Source organism: Trichechus manatus, unplaced genomic scaffold, assembly GCF_000243295.1.
Source record: "Trichechus manatus latirostris isolate Lorelei unplaced genomic scaffold, TriManLat1.0 scaffold00020, whole genome shotgun sequence".
In the NCBI taxonomy this organism is placed as follows: Eukaryota; Metazoa; Chordata; class Mammalia; order Sirenia; family Trichechidae; genus Trichechus; species Trichechus manatus.
The window spans coordinates 17,309,333-17,329,681 of NW_004443956.1; the positions used below are offsets into that span (position 1 = coordinate 17,309,333).

At 42.6% G+C, this 20,349-nt stretch overlaps 1 protein-coding gene across 2 annotated transcripts in view; it reads left to right on the forward strand.

Moving 5' to 3' along the window:
• The window catches only part of DPP6 (dipeptidyl peptidase like 6), a 1,059,737-nt gene that overhangs the window by 302,602 nt on the left and 736,786 nt on the right, over nt 1-20,349 (forward strand). Inside the window, exon 1 of one of the 2 annotated variants that reach the window (XM_004372756.2) lies at nt 3,422-3,750. The exons of the other annotated variant lie outside the window; for it this stretch is intronic. Coding sequence (XP_004372813.1) covers nt 3,694-3,750 — 57 coding nt within the window. The 5' untranslated portion in view covers nt 3,422-3,693. Of the gene's footprint in view, nt 1-3,421; nt 3,751-20,349 lie in introns of those variants that run through there. 2 annotated transcript variants of the gene reach the window in all.

A 20,349-nucleotide genomic window follows, 5' to 3' on the forward strand; every position in this document is an offset into this window, starting at 1 on the left:
TGACTACGCTCTTCCAATTGTGCTGTTATTCTCACTTAAGATGAAGGCTTACAGAACAAAATAGTTTCTCATTTAACAGTTACTACCAATGTTGCGCTATGACAATGGTTAACAATCTCACAACACATCAACAATATCCTTACTCAAACTTGGGTTCCATATCACAAGCTTCCTTGTCCCCTTCTGCTTTCTGGCCCTTGTCACTGAACTCCTGTACCTCATTAGTCTCATTTGGTTTTACAGGGCTGTCCACTCCCAGTCTGAACAGTGAACCTTGGAGGTAACTTCACCACTGAGCTAAAAGGGTGTCTGGGGGCCATACTCTTGGGGTTTCTCCAGTATCCTTTCTGTGGGCATACTTTTCACCTCCTTGTGCAATGGGCACGCCAGTCACTGAGCTATGGTGCAGCAGGGTAGGTCTAGCTGAAGTGGAGTTGCTGGGATGGGTTGTTTGTGGCACATACTAGGGCTGACTGGGTAGGCTGGGAATCAGTGCAGGGAAGGTTCCAGTAGGCCATACCTTTGCTGCTTTAGGGTGTGATGTTTGGTGCACATTGCAGTTAGGCAGGAAGGAGGTGGGAGATTGTGATATGTGTAGCTATGATGGTATGGGAAAGAGGAGAGAGAAACAGTAGCCAAAAACAAAAAAAGAAAAAAAAAAAAAAAGAGTGCTACGGCAGCCTGCTGCTGGAGTGGAGAGATGAGAAACCTAGAAATGAAGAAGAACAAAAAGAAAAAGAAATAAAAAAAAGATAAGAAAAGCAAAGCCTCCAGTGATCCCACTGGTGTAGTTTGGACGACTGGTGAAGTAGCTCCCAGGACACGAAGTACAGGCTGGTTAGAAAAGGTAGAGACGTCACACAGCATCAGGTATTCAGGAGAAAGGAAGAGATGGTAAGTAAAAAAAGACAAGAAACTGAGAAATGAAGAAAGAAAAAGAGAGAGAAAAGAAAAAAAAGCCCCCCGGGATCCCACGTGTGGTTGTGCAGACCGCAGAATTAGCTCCCAAGCTGCACAGTACAGCTCAGCTAGAAGGGGCTCCCAAGCCGAGAAAAGAAAAAGAAAACAAACAGAACAAATCAAAACAAAATTAAAAAAAGCCCCAGGGTTCCCACTAGTGTGGCGGCGTGGGCCCAGAAGCAGTTCTACAGTTGAGCAGTGCTTCACAGCATTTCAAGAAGAAGCAAAGATGGCATACGGAGCCAGGTGTTTGAGAGAAAGGAGGGGGAGGTGTTGAAAGGTACAGAAAAAAACAAAAGAAGCAGAAAAAAACAACACCAGCAACAAACAAATGACACTCAGGGAACTGGCCAGTGTGGGTAGGTCAAATCCAAGAGGCACAGGGCTGAAGCTGGTGCCTCCCAGCCAAGAGACTATGGCCGCAGGAAGCAAAGAAGGCTGAGCGAGGTGAAGAAGGGTAGAGGGGTGGGAAAGTGTGTATCACTGGTTACAGGTTGTTCTGTCTCCTGCTGGGAACTCCCTGAAGCTGCTTTCCCATACTCCCTGTCCGCTGATCTCCAGTGTGGTTGGGGAGAATCCAAGCGGCAGGGACCCTGCACTTCCTGGCTGGCTGAGCTACTTCAGTCAGCTATGAAGTGGCAGAGAGGTTGAGCAGGTGGGAGAAGGGTAGGGGGTGGGAAGGTATATATTACTGGTTACTAGGTGCTCTGTCTCCTGCTGGGAGCTCTGTGAAGCTGCTTTCCTGTACTCCCTGTTCGCCCATCTCTGACAGGTGTCCAAGATGGCGAATCCGTGCTGCATTAGCTGATAGGGACCTCCGCATATATCTCTCCTTGCTCTCTGTTCTCTGTCAGTTTCTTATTCCATGCAGTGCTTGGGTGAGTTCTTTATCTCTTCATTTGACGTTTAGGGTTCCTGGATTGATGTTTGTCTGTTTTACTTAGTTTTTTGGGTCTTTGCTGTGGAGAGACAATATAGTGCTTCTGTCTATAGTGCCATGTTGGCCTTTTTGAGAATATTTATTAGTGGTGTGGATTCACTGAGTGGTGCAGATGGTTAACGTGCCTAACCGAAATTATGGAGGTTCAAGTCCACCCAGAGACACCTAGGAAGAAAGGCGTATTGATCTACTTTTGAATATCAGCCACTGAAAACCCAGCTATTGAAAACCCTACCAGCACAGTTCTACTCTGACACATGTGGGGTCTCCATGAGTTGGAGGTGATTCCATGGCAACTGATTTATTGGTGCTGTGTATAAGAATGGCTAACCTCTCCAAGGTCAGTGAATGCCTGCAGCCTAGAAAACATTTGGATGGATTAGAGATTCAAGACTTGGAGGAGTCACAGAATCCTTCCCTGGACATTGTTAGTCCAAACGCAGAGGAAGCGGGCAGTAGAAGACCTCTGGGCACCAGCTTTCATCTGAGGTGCTGGAACACAAGGAGTTAGTCCCACAGGCATGCTGTTGGCTAATCTCTCCTTATTGAGAGTTCATCACAGTGTGTTCTCCTCTACCAACTAACTTGTTGGCATCCTTTAAAGCATGGTGTGGGGGGTGGTGGGTGGGCAGGGCTAGGTCAGTAGTGCATGTCCAGCCCTGGCACTCCCAGGCAGGAAGGGCTCTGGTACCACACAAGGAACGGGAGGACAGGCCATCTCTGTGTGGTTGGCTTTCTCCGTGAGCTCAGGACACAGCTGGGAGCACAGGCTTAAAAAAATTTAACCCACAGACGCCTTTGAGGTTCTTTTAAAAGATGGCACATAGTAAGTTTTCTGAATTTTAACGAAAATAAAGGCAAAGATTCCAGTATCTAGTGCTCCTGCAAAACCCAATGGGCAAACAGAAGATGCTGTTCTTCAGTGATCCCAGACCACCTCCCTCCCCAAACACACGAGCCACTTCCCAGAGGAAAGAACCCAAGAAAGAGTCCCTGTGTGGCCACTTAGTCTCCCTCATCCCCCTGCCCGGGTAGGATTCGCCCACCCCTGCCCGCTGAGCGGGGCGGAGGTGCGCCCAGAGGCGTTCAGGACGGATTGGCGGATGAGGGTGACAACTTTCCCGGGTCTGTGATAGCGGGCGTCCCGGCTGCCCGCCCAGGGGGGGCTCGCGCGCTACTGCCCGCAGCCGCTGGAGCTCCCTCCTGGGCGTTCTGGGGTAGCCCGGAGGGGGAGGGGTCCGGGCTGTCCGGGCTGTTCTGGGGGGCTCCAAGCCGTCAGGAGGGTTAGGGAAGCGGCCAGGCTCTCGGCGGTGCGTGCAGGTGCCTGGCGCCCGTCCCCTCCCCGCCCCGCGGCCACCCCCCGCCCCCCGCGCGCCCCCACCCCGCGGCTCTTAGGCGCCCGAGCTGAGGGCGGCGGGAGCATGCGCCGTGGGCTGCCCGCGGGCAGGAAGGAGGTAGGAGCCCATCACTCGGGTCCCCTTTCCTGCACTGAGCTGCCAGTTGCCGGTTGCTAAGCAGTTATCATTGTTTCTGTGGCGATTGCAGAGGCTGTTGCTAATTGGAGAAGCCCCACTAAGCAGCAGCATCTACCCTTTGCCGATCCTCTCCCCGCTCTGTACATTTAAAGAAGAAACTAGGTTTGTCTGCCCAGTCTCCCCCCTCCCCCAAATAGCCTTGCGATCCTTGAAGTATGGACTAAACCACACTTCGCGTATACCTTTTGGACTCTGGTGGCTCCAAACTCACCGTGAAATCCTGTCTGCTACTGTGGTGGTGGGCGCCCTGGATAGATCATGACTACAGCCAAGGAGCAGAACGCTTCAGGGAAATCCGTGCAGCAGCAGGAACAGGTAATGCTGCTTTTCGGGGTGTGTGTGTGTGAGAGAGAGAGAGAGAAGAAAAATGCATCTCTTGAATGGTTTTGTGTCTGTGTAACTGGCACCACCTGAGTCTCAAAAGCTGGGAGGCGAAATAAAGTGCCGTGAGTGCAGCTGGGGTCTGTGCCTCTCCTCTCCCGCTTCTATTTTTAAAGATCCCCTGGCTTTATCAGTAATGCAGGGCACAGCAAGCATCTGGCGGGGAGGGCTCGACGTGTAGGTGTCTTTGGACAAAGGCCTGTCTCTTCAGAATTTAACGTGTGATAGTTGTGAAGGTTTTCAGCTACTTTGTAATTGTTGAGGGGGTGGGTGGATGGGTAATCACAAGGATTGCTGCTTCATCCCACCCTCCAATAGGACTTGGCTTTGGTGTTCTAAGACAGGTCAAAAGAGACTGTGTGAGCTGTTTAAAGGACTTTTCTTTTTCTTCCTCTTGTCTCCTTCCCCCCTAGTCCCCCAAGAATTTTTTTCATTTTGAAAAATTTTATTGAAATAAAATACATGTAACATAAAATTTGCCATTTTACCCATTTTTAAGTGTACAATTCATTGATATTAATTACATTCACAATGTTGTGCGACCATCACCACTATCTATTTCCAAAATCTTCAGTTTTTTTGGAAGAAACTAACAGATGGAGGCTGCCCATCCTGGGCACACAGAGAGTGCAAACTCTCCTGGTCGGGAGCCGGAGGAAGGCTAACTAGGACTAAGGCTCCACAGAGGAGAAGTTGCAGCCTCTAAAGGTGGAGGATGGCCACAGACTGCATTGGTGCCCCATATGGCAGAGGGCAGCTGTCACCCTGCCCTGAAGACGCCCCCATCTGCAGAGCTCCGAGTCTCTGGGGAATAAAGATGAATCAGCAGGCTGTGCTTTTACTACTCATGTAGATACTATAATTCCCTTCTTAGAGGGTCTTGAGGGTTCTTATCTTTTAATCACTCAGGCAGATCATTAAAATAGATCCTGGGAGACACCAATAGATTTGCAAAGCAGTTTGCTCAAGCCTGGTAAACCAACAGCAGAAGCTGGCTCTCCTCATTTATTTTACGATTGTTGTTAGCTCCTATTTTCCAAAATTGGGGCAAAGAAAGGGGACCTCTCTAGAGTTCAGGAAAGCAAAGAGCTTCTTTGGAGACCTTGTGTGAAAAAATGTTAGCATCTACCATTCAGACATGTATGGAGATAACTTTGAATTTGTATTTAGTGGGTGCTGCATATTTTTATTTCCTCAAAGCCATTTTTCTATGAGAAAAAGAAAAAAATGAGAGCATCCTATAATTGGCAGTATCATCATCATCATCTGAAGACCTTAAATACAATTTTATTTTTCTGGGAAGAACATTTGGAAATCTAAAGATTCTTATATTCAGTGTGTGAGCTTGTGGTAAGGGTTAATGCTTAGTAGAGATTGACAGGTTTAGAATAAGCAAACCTCAATCAGGCCCCCTCCCTTTCTGTAATTCCACAGAATATTTATTCAATAAAGAGTATTTCCACCCTAAATTGGCAGTTGCTAACTAACTAAATTTCCTTTTATTAGTATTACAGTTCTCCATCATTAGGTATAAAATAAACATGCTCTGGCCTTTCTGACTTGAGCAAGGTCTCAGCATTTCTTTCCATGGGACGGAGTGAATAATCATAGCAAGAACACATAGTCTTGCATAGGTCTAAAGCTGGAAAGCCTGATCTGTATTATGTAGAAGAATTCCCTAGCCCCTGGACAGTTTTGCTATTATTTTGCTGAATTCCTCAGGGTGTCAGGAGAGGGGAAATGGTTCTTGGGGCTTGGTTTCTGGAAGACATAAATAAGCTCTTGGTTTGGTCTTATATGTTTCGGTAGTGGAGAGCCCGCTACTTGGACCTGTTTATATTGTAGAGGACTTCAGCTGGCAGAAACCTGAGGACAAGAGGCAGCATATTGACATGGAGAGCAGGGTGAGGAATCCAGAAGCAGCTGTCCTTGTCATTTGCAGTTGGGAAGGTCCTTTTTCTCCATCCGCAGAGTGACATCTTCTTGCCTGAGGAATTCACACAGCCTATCCTGTGGAATCCAGCAGAGAAGGTCAGCAGCAGGGCTAGGGCGAGAGAGGCAAAATGGATTGAGGACAAAGACGGCACGTTTAAGATACATATGCCTTTAGCGGACTTTGGCTAAAATCGTAACAAACTGTCCAAAACATGTAGAGCTGAATAAAACACTTAGTTCATAAAGACTGTCTCTTCCACCTCCATTATTTATCAGTTTTTAAGAAGCATTTAGATTGTTCTGTGTGCTTAGACTGCCGAGCTCTGAATGTGTTCTCCAATTCTTTATTTCGTTCTCCTCCTGTTGCTGATGAAGCTTTGGAGACAGCCATGTGCCCAGGCTGATGGGAGTTCACAGGGATACCAGAACAGAGGAGAAGCTCCATGTGCTTTAATGCCATTACAGGAGAGGGCTGCTGATGTGGTGCTTGGTTTGGTTTTCTAAATGGGAATTGTTTGATTTTACTAACCAGCTTAACAATAATAAAAACCCGTTGCTGTGGAGTTGACTCCAACTCATAGCAACCCCACGTGCATCAGAGAACTGTGCTCCGTAGAGTTTTCAATGGCTGATTTTTGGGAAGTAGATCACCAGGCCTTTCTTCCAGGGCATCTTTATGTGGACTCAAACCTCCAACCTTTCGGTTAGCAGCTGAGCATGTAAACCATTTGCCACACAGGAACTCCGGCTAACTTAATGGCTTCCCCCAAATTGCCAAGCCTTGTTTCTTAAGAGAAACTCAGTGGAGTGGCACTTACACCTCTGCATTTTGATGCATTATGCTGACGATCTGGATTTAAGGTAGCCTGATTGTATTTCCAACAGACTCTTTAGAATACATTTGGTTACTGCAATAGAGTACCGCATACTTGTTAGCAAGCTGACAGAGGAATGTTACAGTGTCTTACCTGCCTTGGTAGTAGACAGCCAGGCATGTGGGTGGCAGTGGAAATAACTTTTGTGTGTCAAGGGTTACAGTAAGTTAATGAAAAAATTTAGGAGACGATATAAACAAAATGATTTTACCCATTAACTAGAGATAGCTGTTTTTTTCCAATTTGTATTTACTAGAATAAGCAGTACAAAATAGATGAACATGTGGAAAGGATTTTTTTTTTTTTATTCTCTCTCTCTCTAAGGGTAATGTATGACCATTATCAGAATAAAAGGGAGAATAGACTTCTAGACGACCGTTTCTCTTTCTCTTTGGAGATGCTAAACTTTAAATAAAGTGTCCACAGCCCAGAGATGTTTGGAAACATCTCTTTTAAGATGAACTGAATTCCTCCTCTGGCTCTGAAGCAGATGGGATCATGCGGAGATTTATCAGTCAGGACTGGGTCAGCTTGGACCACACTCTGTGACCATGTGCAGTTTACGTAGTTGATGTAGGAAAAGCTGAGGCTAATTTGGTTCAAATGTAGTGTATTCTCATAATACACTACATTTAGAGGTATTCTCATAATACACTACATTTAGAGAGCCAGATTAAGGGCTTTTCCCCTCTAAATAAAGAGTAGTACAAATTTATTTTTTAAATACAGTGCCCATTTCAAATGACTTAACATTGAAAAGCAGTGATAAGTATTGCTATCTAGGGTAAGAGAAGAGAGAAAGATGAACGTTCCATGCTCTAATATACCAGAGGTGACCTGGTGGCGCAGTGGTTAACGTTTGATTGCTAACCAAAAGGTCAGCAGTTCGAATCCCCCAGCCGCTCCTTGGAAACCCTATGGGGCAGTTCTGCTCTGTCCTGTAGGGTTGTTGTCAGTTGGAATCAAGTCGACAGCAGTGGGTTGTTGTTTGTTGTTGTAATGTACCATGACACGTTTTTGCTTCTTATTTTACTGAAAGAGAAGGAAAATACGGGGCTGGAATAAGTTTTTAATTGCATATTCTGGATGTGTGTGTATATATATGTATGTATGTGGATGTGTATGTATACACACGTGTGCACACTCATATGAAGGTCTCATGCATCACAAAATTTAAAATAATTGCAAGAGACCTCAAGAGTATACCCAGTGATCATTCTTGTACCCAGGAATCACACAAATAAATGAGAATATGCCTTTCCTGAAAACAGCTCTGAAAAAGTCTCTTTCTATGTGGAGATATCCTTTCTTATTGACTAACTTGTATCTTTTGCCACATGTAAAGTTCAATCACATACTTTATTTCCTCAGTTTTAGAAGTCCATTGGTCTGATAGAACCTCAGTATGCAACAAATATTTTTGCTTCTCAGTTTTCTCCAAGGTGCACACATCCTAATAGGTATTCTCTGGTGTTTCTATTCTACTTTTAAATTATGGACCCTAGAACCTAGTGTTGAATGATAGGTTAAAGTATTTGTCTGTGCATTTATGATAATAATGTCATACAGAAGAATTTTCTGAAATGAATAGAATTTTATAAACAATACATTCTGTGGAACCAAAAACCAAACTTGTTGCCATTGATCCTGACTCATGGTAACCCAATGTGTGTCAGAGTAGAACTGTGCTTCATAGGGCTTTCAACTGCTGATGTTTTGGAAGTAGATTGCCAGGTGTCTCTTTCAAGGCATCTCTGGGTGGACTTGAACCTCCAACATTTCGGTTAGCAGCTAACTAGTAACCATTTGCACCACCCAGGGGCCCCTGCGTTCTATGGAGTGGGCTTTAAAATCCACATAGCTTAGAATTCTAAGAGAGGTTAAGTGCCTTCTCAAGGACACGTAGATAATGACACTGGAGCAGGATTTCTGGCATATCCTGTCCAGTGCTCTTTGTGTTAGATCTTGTTGCTTCTTTCGATGGTAAAATTGAATACGGTAATGTCCACCTAACTTCTGTGCAGGCAACATCCAACCACATATGCATCCACGGTCCCATAAGTTCAGAAATCCCAGGTGAAGAACAGGACATAGATACACTAAAACACCTTTAACATAATAATATGGTAATAATAATACTAATGTTTTGATGCACATTGCAAAGTAGCACCCGTTTGTTATTACTAACCATTGTACGTACCTTGAATTTTCAATATAATAGGCTTTACCGGGGGTTGGTTTGTAATTACAGGTTGTACATAAGTTAGATGCTTGTAACCTGGGGCCTGCCTGTATATAATATGGTGTTTGCACAGCATCCAAATCACATAATACCCTACTTCACAGCATGGATTGTGAACATTAAGTGATGCGTGACTGTACTGAAAAAGAGGATCTGTCTGTGATGGTCATGTGCTTTAAATTTTGCATGTAACCACGTTCAGGTAAAGGATAATGTAAGCAGGCATCCACTGGTAAGGTAAATGTGTATTAACAACGACGTCAAAGTGGAATGAACACCAGAAAACAAGGTTCAGTATTAGAAAGTGCAAACATGACTTACTGATGAGTCCCCCAACAGGACTGGTGGTCCTTTCACAATCCAAGAAGGTGACATTGGGTGTAGCAGTTGTACTAGTGTGAGTTAAATGGATTCTTCTGTCCATGGCCTAAGTCATCTAAGACTCTGTGGATAAAGAGAAAACTTGAAGGAGTTGGGTGAACAATAGGAACAATGGGCTTTAGGATTGTGTAGAAATACATCTGGGACTCCTGAACCTCCAGAGCAGAAAGAAAGAGAGAAGTACTTTGACGGCAAATGGATTGAGGTGTGAAGGCTCTGACAGGAGAGATCAGAAGTCATGGGGAGAATGTTTCCAGAACATGCACTATGCTTGGGATCACCAGGGGGTTCCTGGAGTTGAGGGATGAGTGGGGTTGGCTGTGGGAGAGCATGAGGGGAGCACAGTGGTGAGACATCTTTGAAAGAGGAGAGTGGATACCTGGTATGTTGCTTTCCTGAGAGGAAGGGTGTTTACCTCATCTCCAAAGAGAAAAACATGGCGGTGAGGCAAGCAACCAGTTTGAGGCCATTGTCAGTTGTGGTCTTGAGGTGTTCATTTCTGTGAGCCAAGTCACAAGATTCATTTGAAGAAATCAGGGAGTAAATGTCACTTATTATACTAAATGAAACCCCCCCCAACAAAAAAGAAAAACTGGGGAGAGGAGGAAATGTTATTGAGATTGGCAGTGTAGCCCAAATTCAAAACAAACTGAAAGCAGCTTACTTTCCCATCTGAAAAATGCTCTCTGTGTGCAGCAAACTGGTTTTATTGTATTATATTGACATTCCACTGAGCTTAATCTTGCTCCTCATTTTCAATACTGGCGTTACTGCAGAAGGCTTAGCCAAGACTTCAGACACTGAACAGAGAAAAACCTGGGAGACTTTGAGGGTTGAAAGATGCTTTTTATTAACCTTCACCAAAACATCTTTAGTGCCAGTTTGCATGGGGAAATATTAAGATGCTAATCATTTATAGTAATGAACAGTCATCCCCTTTCTGCCTCATTGGGAATTGTATCATTTTATTTTTTATGGTAATGAGCCATGCCTGTGTTTGACGGCAACGTGTTTGGTTATGCAGTAGACATCTTTCACCCCTCTCTTTGAGAGAGTGGAGTGAGTCTATTGATACAGAGTTCTAATACTTGAGGAAAAGAATATAATTTGGGGAGAAGTGAGTCTCTGTTAAGTTTTTAAGAGTCGTTACTTTAAAGAGATTGGACAAGTGGTGGTTGTGTGTTCTTCTTTCAGACATCCTTTGGAAAGGCAAAATGAGTGAAAATGTTTTTATTCCAGTTTTAGGTTTGGTTGCTTTGTGCCCTTAAAGCATGTGAGCAGGTACCCACGTCCATTTGGGTGAATTACCCATCCTTCCTGTTTGTTGTACTTCTGCACGAGAGTGACATTTTCAAGGCCAGAGAAGCCAGTTTTGTGACCTTGATAGCCTATGATTATTGATGTGGGGAAATAAATGAGAGGGGGAGTGGGGTGGGCTCAACACGGATGGCACAGGTAAAGTGATCAAATCCAGAAAGTTTGTTTTCAGCACCCCGTATGTCTCCATTTGTTGCTTGCTTTTCAGGACATTTTACTGCAGTGTCCCGCCTAGGACTGTAATCCCCACATGTACCAATAATCTACCACAGTTTCTCATATGCAACTCTTCTGTCAAAAGTATCACATGCCGCAGTCCACCTGGCTGAGACAAACCCGATCATTAAAAAATTTCTCAGGTTTTGTGATGTATTGCCCTCCCCGGGAGCATTTTTAATTTTAGCAAGGGCCTTTGGTGATGAAATCCAGTGGAATTATTAACAGCTTCAATCTCAGGTACAAAGTTATGGCAGAGCTGAGGGGAGAAATAATATGGTATCTAGTCACAATCATTCATGGGAGATTAAGTAGAGGTCACTGGGAGGAGATTCCCAACACCCCCTAAAGCACTGATCAGCTGGGTTCATACATCCTGTTTATGCTGAGTTTATGTTGGAGCCAGTCTTCCATCAGGCAAGTACCCAGTAACAGATCCTGCTGCTGCTTTCTGCCTCCGAACCCAGAGGGATCTCATGGTAATGCAGTTGAAATCGGCAGCAATTCCTTCTAAAGAAAAATTGCTGTAAGCACAGTCTCTGCGTCAGTGCTGTGGGCCCACTCTGAGAGTGTTGCCATCTATTTTTGGAAGTGGTGTCCAGGATGCCAGAAGATCCTGAATGTGATCCTCCACCAGCTGCTTTACAAAACACACTACCGAGTAATAAAGTCTTGATAATAGAACTTTCAGTGACAATTTATGTATTATTCCCTTGTTAGTATCTGATCAATTTTATAAGAGATTTGACTTCCCTTGCTAGAATCCAAGAAAAACCACTTTCCCCAGTCTGAAACAGCATGAGACTCGGAGCATCATCTCAAGCTGCTAAGTTGTTAATTTGGAACACAGGATTCTAAAAAATGTCAGTTATGTGTGTGTGCCTGTGTGTGGAGGTGGGAGACGTATTGAAAGGCACCAGCACAAATCTGCTGAGTAAAATGGGGAAACCGTGGTGGTGGTTGAGGGTGCTCTTTCAAAACATTTTAAAGGTCAAAGTCTGTCTTCTGCCATGCTCATATGATTCCACTTGAAGATGAGGGAAATTCATACTCTTGAACAGGAAGATTCAGCCCTTTAAACAGATTACCCACGCAACATGTCACCTCAGAACCAAAATATTCTAAAAAGCCCCCTGGTTTTTATCTCCTTTTAAAAATTAATCTGCAACAGAGATAATCTTAAATGATAGTGATGTATGTTTTAAAATTAATTGAAGAATTTTATTTCTCTGTTTTTAAGAGGTGATTTTTCTCCTTGTTGGAATATTTAAGGTTGTTATAGCATTCACTTGGGAAATTCTAAAATGACGACACTGTGTATCTTAACATCAGATCTCAGAATGGGAGAGGGAAGTAAATATATTTTTAATTTTAATAGCTTGCCTAATACCCCATCCACTTATTAGACAGATGTCAGATCAGAGGAAGATTTTTATTTGAAAAAATAGGTGACAGAGCAAAAGGAGAGGCTGAGTAGGAGCTGGGAGGGAAAGAGAGCTGGCTGGGAGCGACTGGAGGTTAGGGGAATGTGGAAAAGTCCCCACTGTGTTGTCTGAACCAAAGGGGCAGCCAAGCAGCCTGCTTTGGGAAGGTGGGATATGGGGGGGGGGCATATGGATATGATTTTGGAAAATGAAATTACTGTATGAAAGTATTCCAAACCAGGATGCCGTAGGAATGATATAAACAGCAAAGGATTAGTAATATTCTAGACGTGAGCGGAAAAATCGGAACCTATCACAGAATATTGCTGTTGGAAAGAACAGGAATGTTGGAAATATATGAAACAGGAAGAGTGACTAAAGATTTCATTCTGTGAGGGTCATTACTTAATCTAGGCATGGCTTGATGGTGAAAAAAGGGAAGCTTCCGGTTTGCAAAGAGCTGAAAGGGTTTGTGATTCCACAAATAAAATTCAAGTTTACTTACATGCAACAAGCTGTTTTAAGATATAATGACATGTAAAACCAAAAATGAAGCCAGACTCATGGCAGCGACACATGTTATAGAGTACAACTGCTCCATAGGGTTTTTTCTTGGCTGTTATGTTGACAGAAGCAGCTTGCCAGGCTTTTCTTCCATAGAGCCACTGGGTGGGTTTGAACCACCAAGCTTTAGGTTAGTAGTTGAGCACAAGCTGTTAGTGCTATCCAGAAACCTTGATAGCATGTATGCATACACATATATTACTATATATGCTATATACATGTGCTCTTTTCAGATATATATATATACACGCACACACACATATACATACACACACACACACACAGTGCGTAGCTGCTGTTTTATAAGTATTTAGTATTTCTTGAAATGACCTGAGAAATTTTTAGGAAGCCTCAAAACAGAATTTTTTGGCTCCGATGATGATAAGCAAAATAAATATTCCATTCCCCCCCCCAAAACCAAGTCATATGGTGCAAGGTTAAACGAATAAAACTATTTTATCATTAACAGTTAAAAAACTTTCGTCTATCAAAAGCTCCCTTAATGCATCACTTTAATTTTACCTGCTTGACACAAGGTTGGGGACTTAACCTGCGCCTTGCCGGTAGCCCTCTTTTACGGGAGAAAATGTCTGCTTTGCTGTGGCTCCCCTGATTTCTGCACCCAGTTCTTCCACTTCCAGGCTGAGTGACCCAGGCAAAGCTGGTCTGATTCCACATCTGTAAAATGGGGGTAATGTGTATTGTAATTTTTCTGTGAAGAAAACATTTATTAAACACAAAATATTCTTGGCATGGAGACTTCAAACTGCTGTTTAATGAGCACTTACTAAGTCTGTTGACATAACAACGATATTTAAGTGGATCTTCTGTTTTCGGCATTTGGCAGGGGCTGTGTGTCCGTTTTAAGATGAGTTGTTCTGTAACATCGTAGAATGTTGAACTTTTAGGGCATCCTGTAAACCATCTTGCCCAGTGATTTTCAGACTTGTTTTGGCACTAGAAACCTTTCCACAGAGGAAATAATCATAATCCCCATGTGTGAAAGAGGTAACATCAGAGCCAGCTCAGCCCCCTTCACTGCTCTCTTGTGGCCCTGAGGTATATTGGCAGAACCCCTAATGCAGTTTGGAGCTCAAGTTAAAGACCATGCATCTAATTCATGGTGACCATACGAACCCCAGAACAAAATGTTGCCTGGTCCTGCGTCACCCTCATCATTTTGAGCATGTTCAAGTTCATCATTGTGGGTATTGTGCCATTCCATCTCACCAAGGGTGTCCCTTACTTGCGCTGGCCCTCTACTTCACCAAACATGATGTTCTCTAGAAATTGGTCCCTCCTGATCACGTGTCCAAAGCAAAAGAGTCGAACAATGTTCTCTGGTTTTCATTGGCTATTATTCAGAAATATATAACCAGGCTTTTCGTCCTAGTCTGTCTTATTCTGGAAACTCTGCTGAAAACTGCCCACCACGGGTGATACCACTGGTATTTGAAATACTGGTCACATAACTTCCAGCAGCATGCAAGCCACCACAGTATGGCAAACTGACAGTCTAATTTTACATAGGGGGCAATAAGGCTAAGAGAGGTTGAATAAATTACCAAGGTCACACAACTGGCAAATTGCAGATTCATAGCACAACTACCACCACACCTTTTTTTTTTTTCTTCCAAATCAAGTAGTCCTGAGTGAGACATGGTAAAAATAGCACACTAAGGAGATTAACACACACACACATAAAACTAACATTAACTGGAAACAGCAAAGAAAATGCACAAATTGGGTAATACAAATGAATTTTAAAAATCCATGTCTGGAGATCAGTTGAGAAAGGGTATGTACACAAGGCAGTATGAGGTTTGCTGGGGTTCTTTGTCTTTATGTCCTATGGATAGACATAGCTATTACTTTTTTTATAGTATCATCACTGGGTGTATTCGGTTTTTCATAGTAACTTTTCAGACTTAAGTAATTAATTGTTTAATGAGTTTCTGTTGAAAGTAAGGGAAAATGAGTGCAGCAGTTGTTCATCTTCCCAGCTTTTGAAAGTGAACAACAGTTCATAAATCCTGAATGCTTTGGAATCATGCAGTGGGTAACTTTCAGTCTCACACTTGAATAGCTTCAGAGATTTAAAAAAAAAAAGAAACACCAAACCTGTTGTGATCGAGTCAATTCCAACTCTTAGTGACCCTACAGAACAGAGTAGAACTGCCCCATAGAGTTTCCAAGGAGCACCTGGTAGATTCAAACTTCTGGCCTTTTGGTTAGCAGCTGTAGCACTTAACCACTACACTACCAGGGTTTCCGCTTCAGAGATAGTAGTTATAAAACAAATGTGGGAAGATGGGAGTAAAAGGAGAGAAGTCCCAGTGTCTCATGTGTACAAACTGGAGACTCTGGTCCAGCAGGAGTTAGATGTTGAAACATCTGGAAATTTTCTTTGTTCAAAACTTCAACTGAGCCAGTAGTATAGTGACCATTAACCCTTGGGTTACAGATCCCTTTTGAGGATCTCATTGAAGCTATAACCTCTCGATCTCATATTGAGTGGGAGAAGTGTTTTGAGGGGAGAAAGAGGTAAAAACACTGGAGCAAGACAAAGGGAAGGAAAAGGTCTGGGACAGCTGCCCCAATTGTCCTCTGTAGGATCTGGGTTGGAGGAGTTTGTTGAACTTTTTTATGAGGCAGTGTAGGTTCAAGAGCCATCATGTAGATGGTGCAGGACCTGGCAATGTTTTGTTCTGTTGTACATAAGGTTGCCATGAATCAGAGTCAACTGGACAGCAACTAACAGCAGGTTCAGTGGTGATTTCAGGTGTGGGCGACAGGATGAAATGCTGTCTCCAAGAGAGATAAATGAAACAGTGGAACTGTGGAGCCGAGGTAATGGGGGGCTGTGGAAAAGGGGGGAGGAGCGCCAGCTTTGAAATCACATAGGTCTGAGCTTAAACTCTAGCTTTGGTAATCAAAACCATGCAACCTTGGACGAGTTGGGTAACCTCCCTTTCCATGTGGAGCAAGTGCTCGATTAATAACACTGCTAATGGGATCAGTGCTGTAATTATTGTATCATAACATGTGAAGAAAAAAAAAATCCAAGAACTGGGCTATCTGAAGAAGAACAGGGCATCAGGATTGGAGGAAGACTCATTAACAACCTGCATTATGCAGATGACACAACCTTGCTTGCTGAATATGAAGAGGACGTGAAGTACTTTCTGATGAAGATCGAAGACTACAGCCTTCAGTATGGATTACACCTCAACATAAAGAAAACAAAAATCATCACAACTGGACCAATAAGCAACTTCCTGATAAACGGAGAAAAGATTGAGGTTGTCAAGGATTTCATTGTAGTTGGATTCACAATCAATACCCATGGAAGCAGCAGTCAAGAAATCAAAAGATGTATTACACTAGGCAAATCGGATGCCAAAGACCTCTTTAAAGTGTTGAAAAGCAAAGATATCACCTTGAGGACTAAGGCACACCTGACCCAAGCCATGCATCGTATGCATGTAAGAGCTGGACAATGAGTAAGGAAGACTGAAGAGGAATTGATGTCTTTGAATTGTGGTGTTGGCGAAGAATATTGAATATACTGTGCACTGCCAAAAGAACAAACAGATCTGTGCTGGAAGAAGTACAACCAGAAGGCTCCTTGGAGGCATGGGTGGCAAGACTACGTCTCACATACTTTGGACATGTTATCAGGAGGGACCAGTCCCCGGAGAAGGACATCATGCTTGGTAAAGTAGAGGGTCAGTGAAAAAGAGGAAGACCCTCAACGAGATGGATTGAAACAGTGACTCCAACAATGGGCTCAAGCATAGCAACAATTGTGAGCATGGTGCAGGACCCAGCAATGTTTCGTTCTATTGTGCATAGGGCTGCTGTGAGTTGGAACCGACTCAGTGGCATCTAACAACAACATGTGAGGAAGCAGAGTTGTGATGACATGGGCTGAGCTGGGTCAAAGTTTTTACCATCTCATGGCCCCCACCAGTCTGGCTGTGTGAGACAAGCTGCCTCACGGACACTAAGGTTTGCTTCCTATCAAATGTGTACTGCACGGAATGGAGGAGTGTACTTTTCCTTAACTGCTGCTGCGCTTGAAATTGGACAGATAATAAGCTGTAGTTGAAGCAATTAGTCTGCAGTTTTTGACTCTATTAAATTTGCTTAGGCAAGTGGCTGAGTAGTTACGCTAAGGTACTTGAGGCTTTGTTTTTGTATATTAGTTGTCAAAAATGAATTTAGAACTTAGTCATTCACTTAACTTAGTTCAGTGGTGCTATTGTTATAAACCTGGGGTTGTCAAGCAGACAATGTGTGTAACTTTGTATACAAAATGGACTCTTTATTTTAAACTTATTAAAGTGTTACAGTGAGGCCAATTTTTAAGATGACTAAACTTGAATTCTAAAGCATTATGGCCCCAGTAATGAATGGCTATATGATTAGAATTTCTTATCAGTTTATTTCTAAACTGTCATATTTCTTTGTCGAAAATTTCAGATTTATATAATTGGGTCGTAGTTGCTTAAATGAGGAAATTGCATTTAAAGTAACACAGTAATTGAATCCAAGAAGAACACTACAGAAAATAAAGATCACAGCGGGCAGATCGGTGATTAGCTTATATAGCTTCGTGAACTTCATGATGGCTCGCAGCAAGGAAAGGAAATACTACACTTACGTATGTTTTTCACTCAATTCTCAATTTCATGGAAGAAACTCAAACTATATTTTAATTCTGTAGTATCTTCTGAGATGATCCAGTGTCTTGAATTTTAGTAGTATACATAGACTTAAGATAAACATCAAGATTTTAAATTTTCAGAAAGTAAACATTTATAGGAGCTTTACCAATGGGGGAAAAACCTCACTTCTAGTCCCAAGTCACCTATTTGTTGGCATTGAATATATTCCCAGACGTTGCGTATTATATAATTTTATTTAGAAATGTGTGTGAGTTTTTAATGAGGTAGGATTTGTTATTTATCCCTAATTTGCTCATTCTTTGTATGCTTAGGAAAGTAAATTATTTTCTTAAGTTATCCTGTAAGGAGCTATAACCAATTTAAAGATGACAGAGATCTTGATTTAAAAAATAAAAAAGTATTGAGCACAATCAGTTTCGTCCGCATCAACCACATTCACCCAGTAATTCACCCTGTACCGTTTGCCACTCTCCCAACCCCCGGATCTCCCCACTACTGAGACCAAAAACCTAGGGATCACTTTCTTGAAGGGTCTTTGAAAATGTTTTGTGTATTGATAAACACTTCTTGGAAAGATAAGTTTTCCTTGGAAGGACTAATTGTCATTGAGTAGGTTGAATATCCCCCAGTTTGGTACTATGGCAGCATAATTAGAAATCACAGAAGGTAACTGCAAGTAGAGAGACATACTTATGTCCCTTTGTTAATAAGGAGGTACTATTTCATTTCTCCTCTGCTAGTGTTGGGCTCAGTCTGTATAGTGTACTAACATTTGAATGACCCATTTGTCCCTAGCCATATGCATGAACATATATCTTAGAGAAACAAGAAATAGCTGTGGTGTGTCTCAGTTTCAGAGATAACTTATCTCTTAATTGTTTGATTGGCAATTAGAATCCTTCATGTGGAAGATGTCCGCATACATTGGTACATGCATCCTTCTACTCATCCATTCCTCCCCATCCCCCTGGCTTGGATCTCACTGGCCTGGTTAAAGTCACGTGTCCATCTCTAGCCCAGTCTCTTGGCCTTGGGGACAGAGTACTATGAGCCCATGTTCTCAGATGTAAACCTCCATTGCTAGGAAGTAGACTTGAAATATTCATCATCGTATTATGATGACATTCATACTTGCTTTTATGGAAGGAAGTACATTTGAAATGTGGAAAAGGAGAACAGCTTGTTTTTCTCTCAGTTCTACTTATTTGGGTAGAATAAGCACAATCTGGCTAAATTTGCATTTCCAACATGTACCTTTATCATGGAAACCCTGGTGGCTTAGTGGTTAAGTGCTATGGCTGCTAACGAAAAAGTCAGCCATTGGAATCCACCAGGCACTCCTTGGAAACTCTATGGGGCAGTTCAGTTCTACTCTGTCCTGTAGGGTCGCTATGAGTCGGAATAGACTTGATAGCAACGGGGTTTTTTTTTGTTTTACGCTTATCACATCCAACACTTTAAGAAGCAAACCATATAAGCATACGGGTTAATAACAGAAGGAAAACAATTTTCTTTTGGTCTAAAACCTTATATCTGGGATATTCTGTGCCATGAGGAGAATCCTGCCTGATTCATTCTTCAGCCATGTTGGGCAAAATGGAAGATTCCAAACAGCATGAAACCTGACCTCCCCCTTCGAGGAGCTCAACAGTTTTCTGACGCAGGGAGGTAGCTAAGATGCACGAAAGCAGTGCAGCATAGAACAGAAAAAATGCCTGAGACTCTAACACGTTCAATTCTACCTTTACTGGGGAGATAGTAGCTTTTATTGTATTATTACTACAAAGAGCAAAGTATCAAATGCTGAGAAGGGGTTGAGAGGCAGTAGACATTAGAGCCCTTAAGATGTTTGAAACACAAACTACACTCATATTAGTTAAATATAAATGCTTCGTGCGCCTATGTTATCAACCTATTTCAAAAACCATGCAGAAAAATAAAATCAGGTAGTATGTGTGAAAGTTCATTGCAAACTGTAATACCATACAAACAGAGATGGTTTTTCCATGATCGTACGTTCTGTTTTGTATAGTTAATTATGGAAGCTGGCCTGCATGTAAAGAGAAAAATGGGCTGATTACCCCTGTTCAGCAGAAATAAATGAAGTAATGAAGAAAATTCAAAACCAGATGAAATGCCATTCCCATGCACATCTTTAAAAAGTTTGAAAGGGTGTTGTAAACTTGGTGTAAAACCCTAAGAATGGAGTTTCCTTTCCAAGATGGCTCTAATGTGAAAATCTCTTTTAGAGTTTATGTAAAGTTCTTGAAATTGACACAGTTGGCCTTAAGCTAAAACTCTGTCATTTGTGTTAAAAAGACACAAGCTATTTTGCAAAAACGGCTGCAGGAAATTAGGGCCGCGTTTAAGGTGAGCGTTTGGTTGGCGTTGTGCGTGTGTGTGATGCAGCCTGATGTTTGGCATTTGGCCCGTGTCTGGGGCAAACACTCATCTTGGTGAATGATGGCTTTGTCAAGCTGTACATAGGAGGTATGTGTCTATTTTCATCATCAACTAACTTCTATCGAGCACTTGCTGCTTTTGGTCCGCTGACCATTTGCCATCTCTCGTGTAAGTGGATGAAATTGTCTCCCTAGATGGGGGAACTTGAAGAGTGATATTACACTTGCCTCTGAGCTGTGTGAGCTTGCCTTTTGTTTTTTTTTTTTTTTAATTGTACTTCAGGTGAAGGCTTAAAGAACAAATAGTTTCTCATGAAACAGAAGTACATATGTTGTTTTATGACATTGGTTAACAACCCCACAACATATCAACCCTCTAACTTCTCAACCTTTTTTTTTTTTGGTGAAAATACACATAGCCAAAGATACACCATTTCAAAAATTTCTACATGCACAGTTCAGTGACATTGACTACTCTCTTCCAAT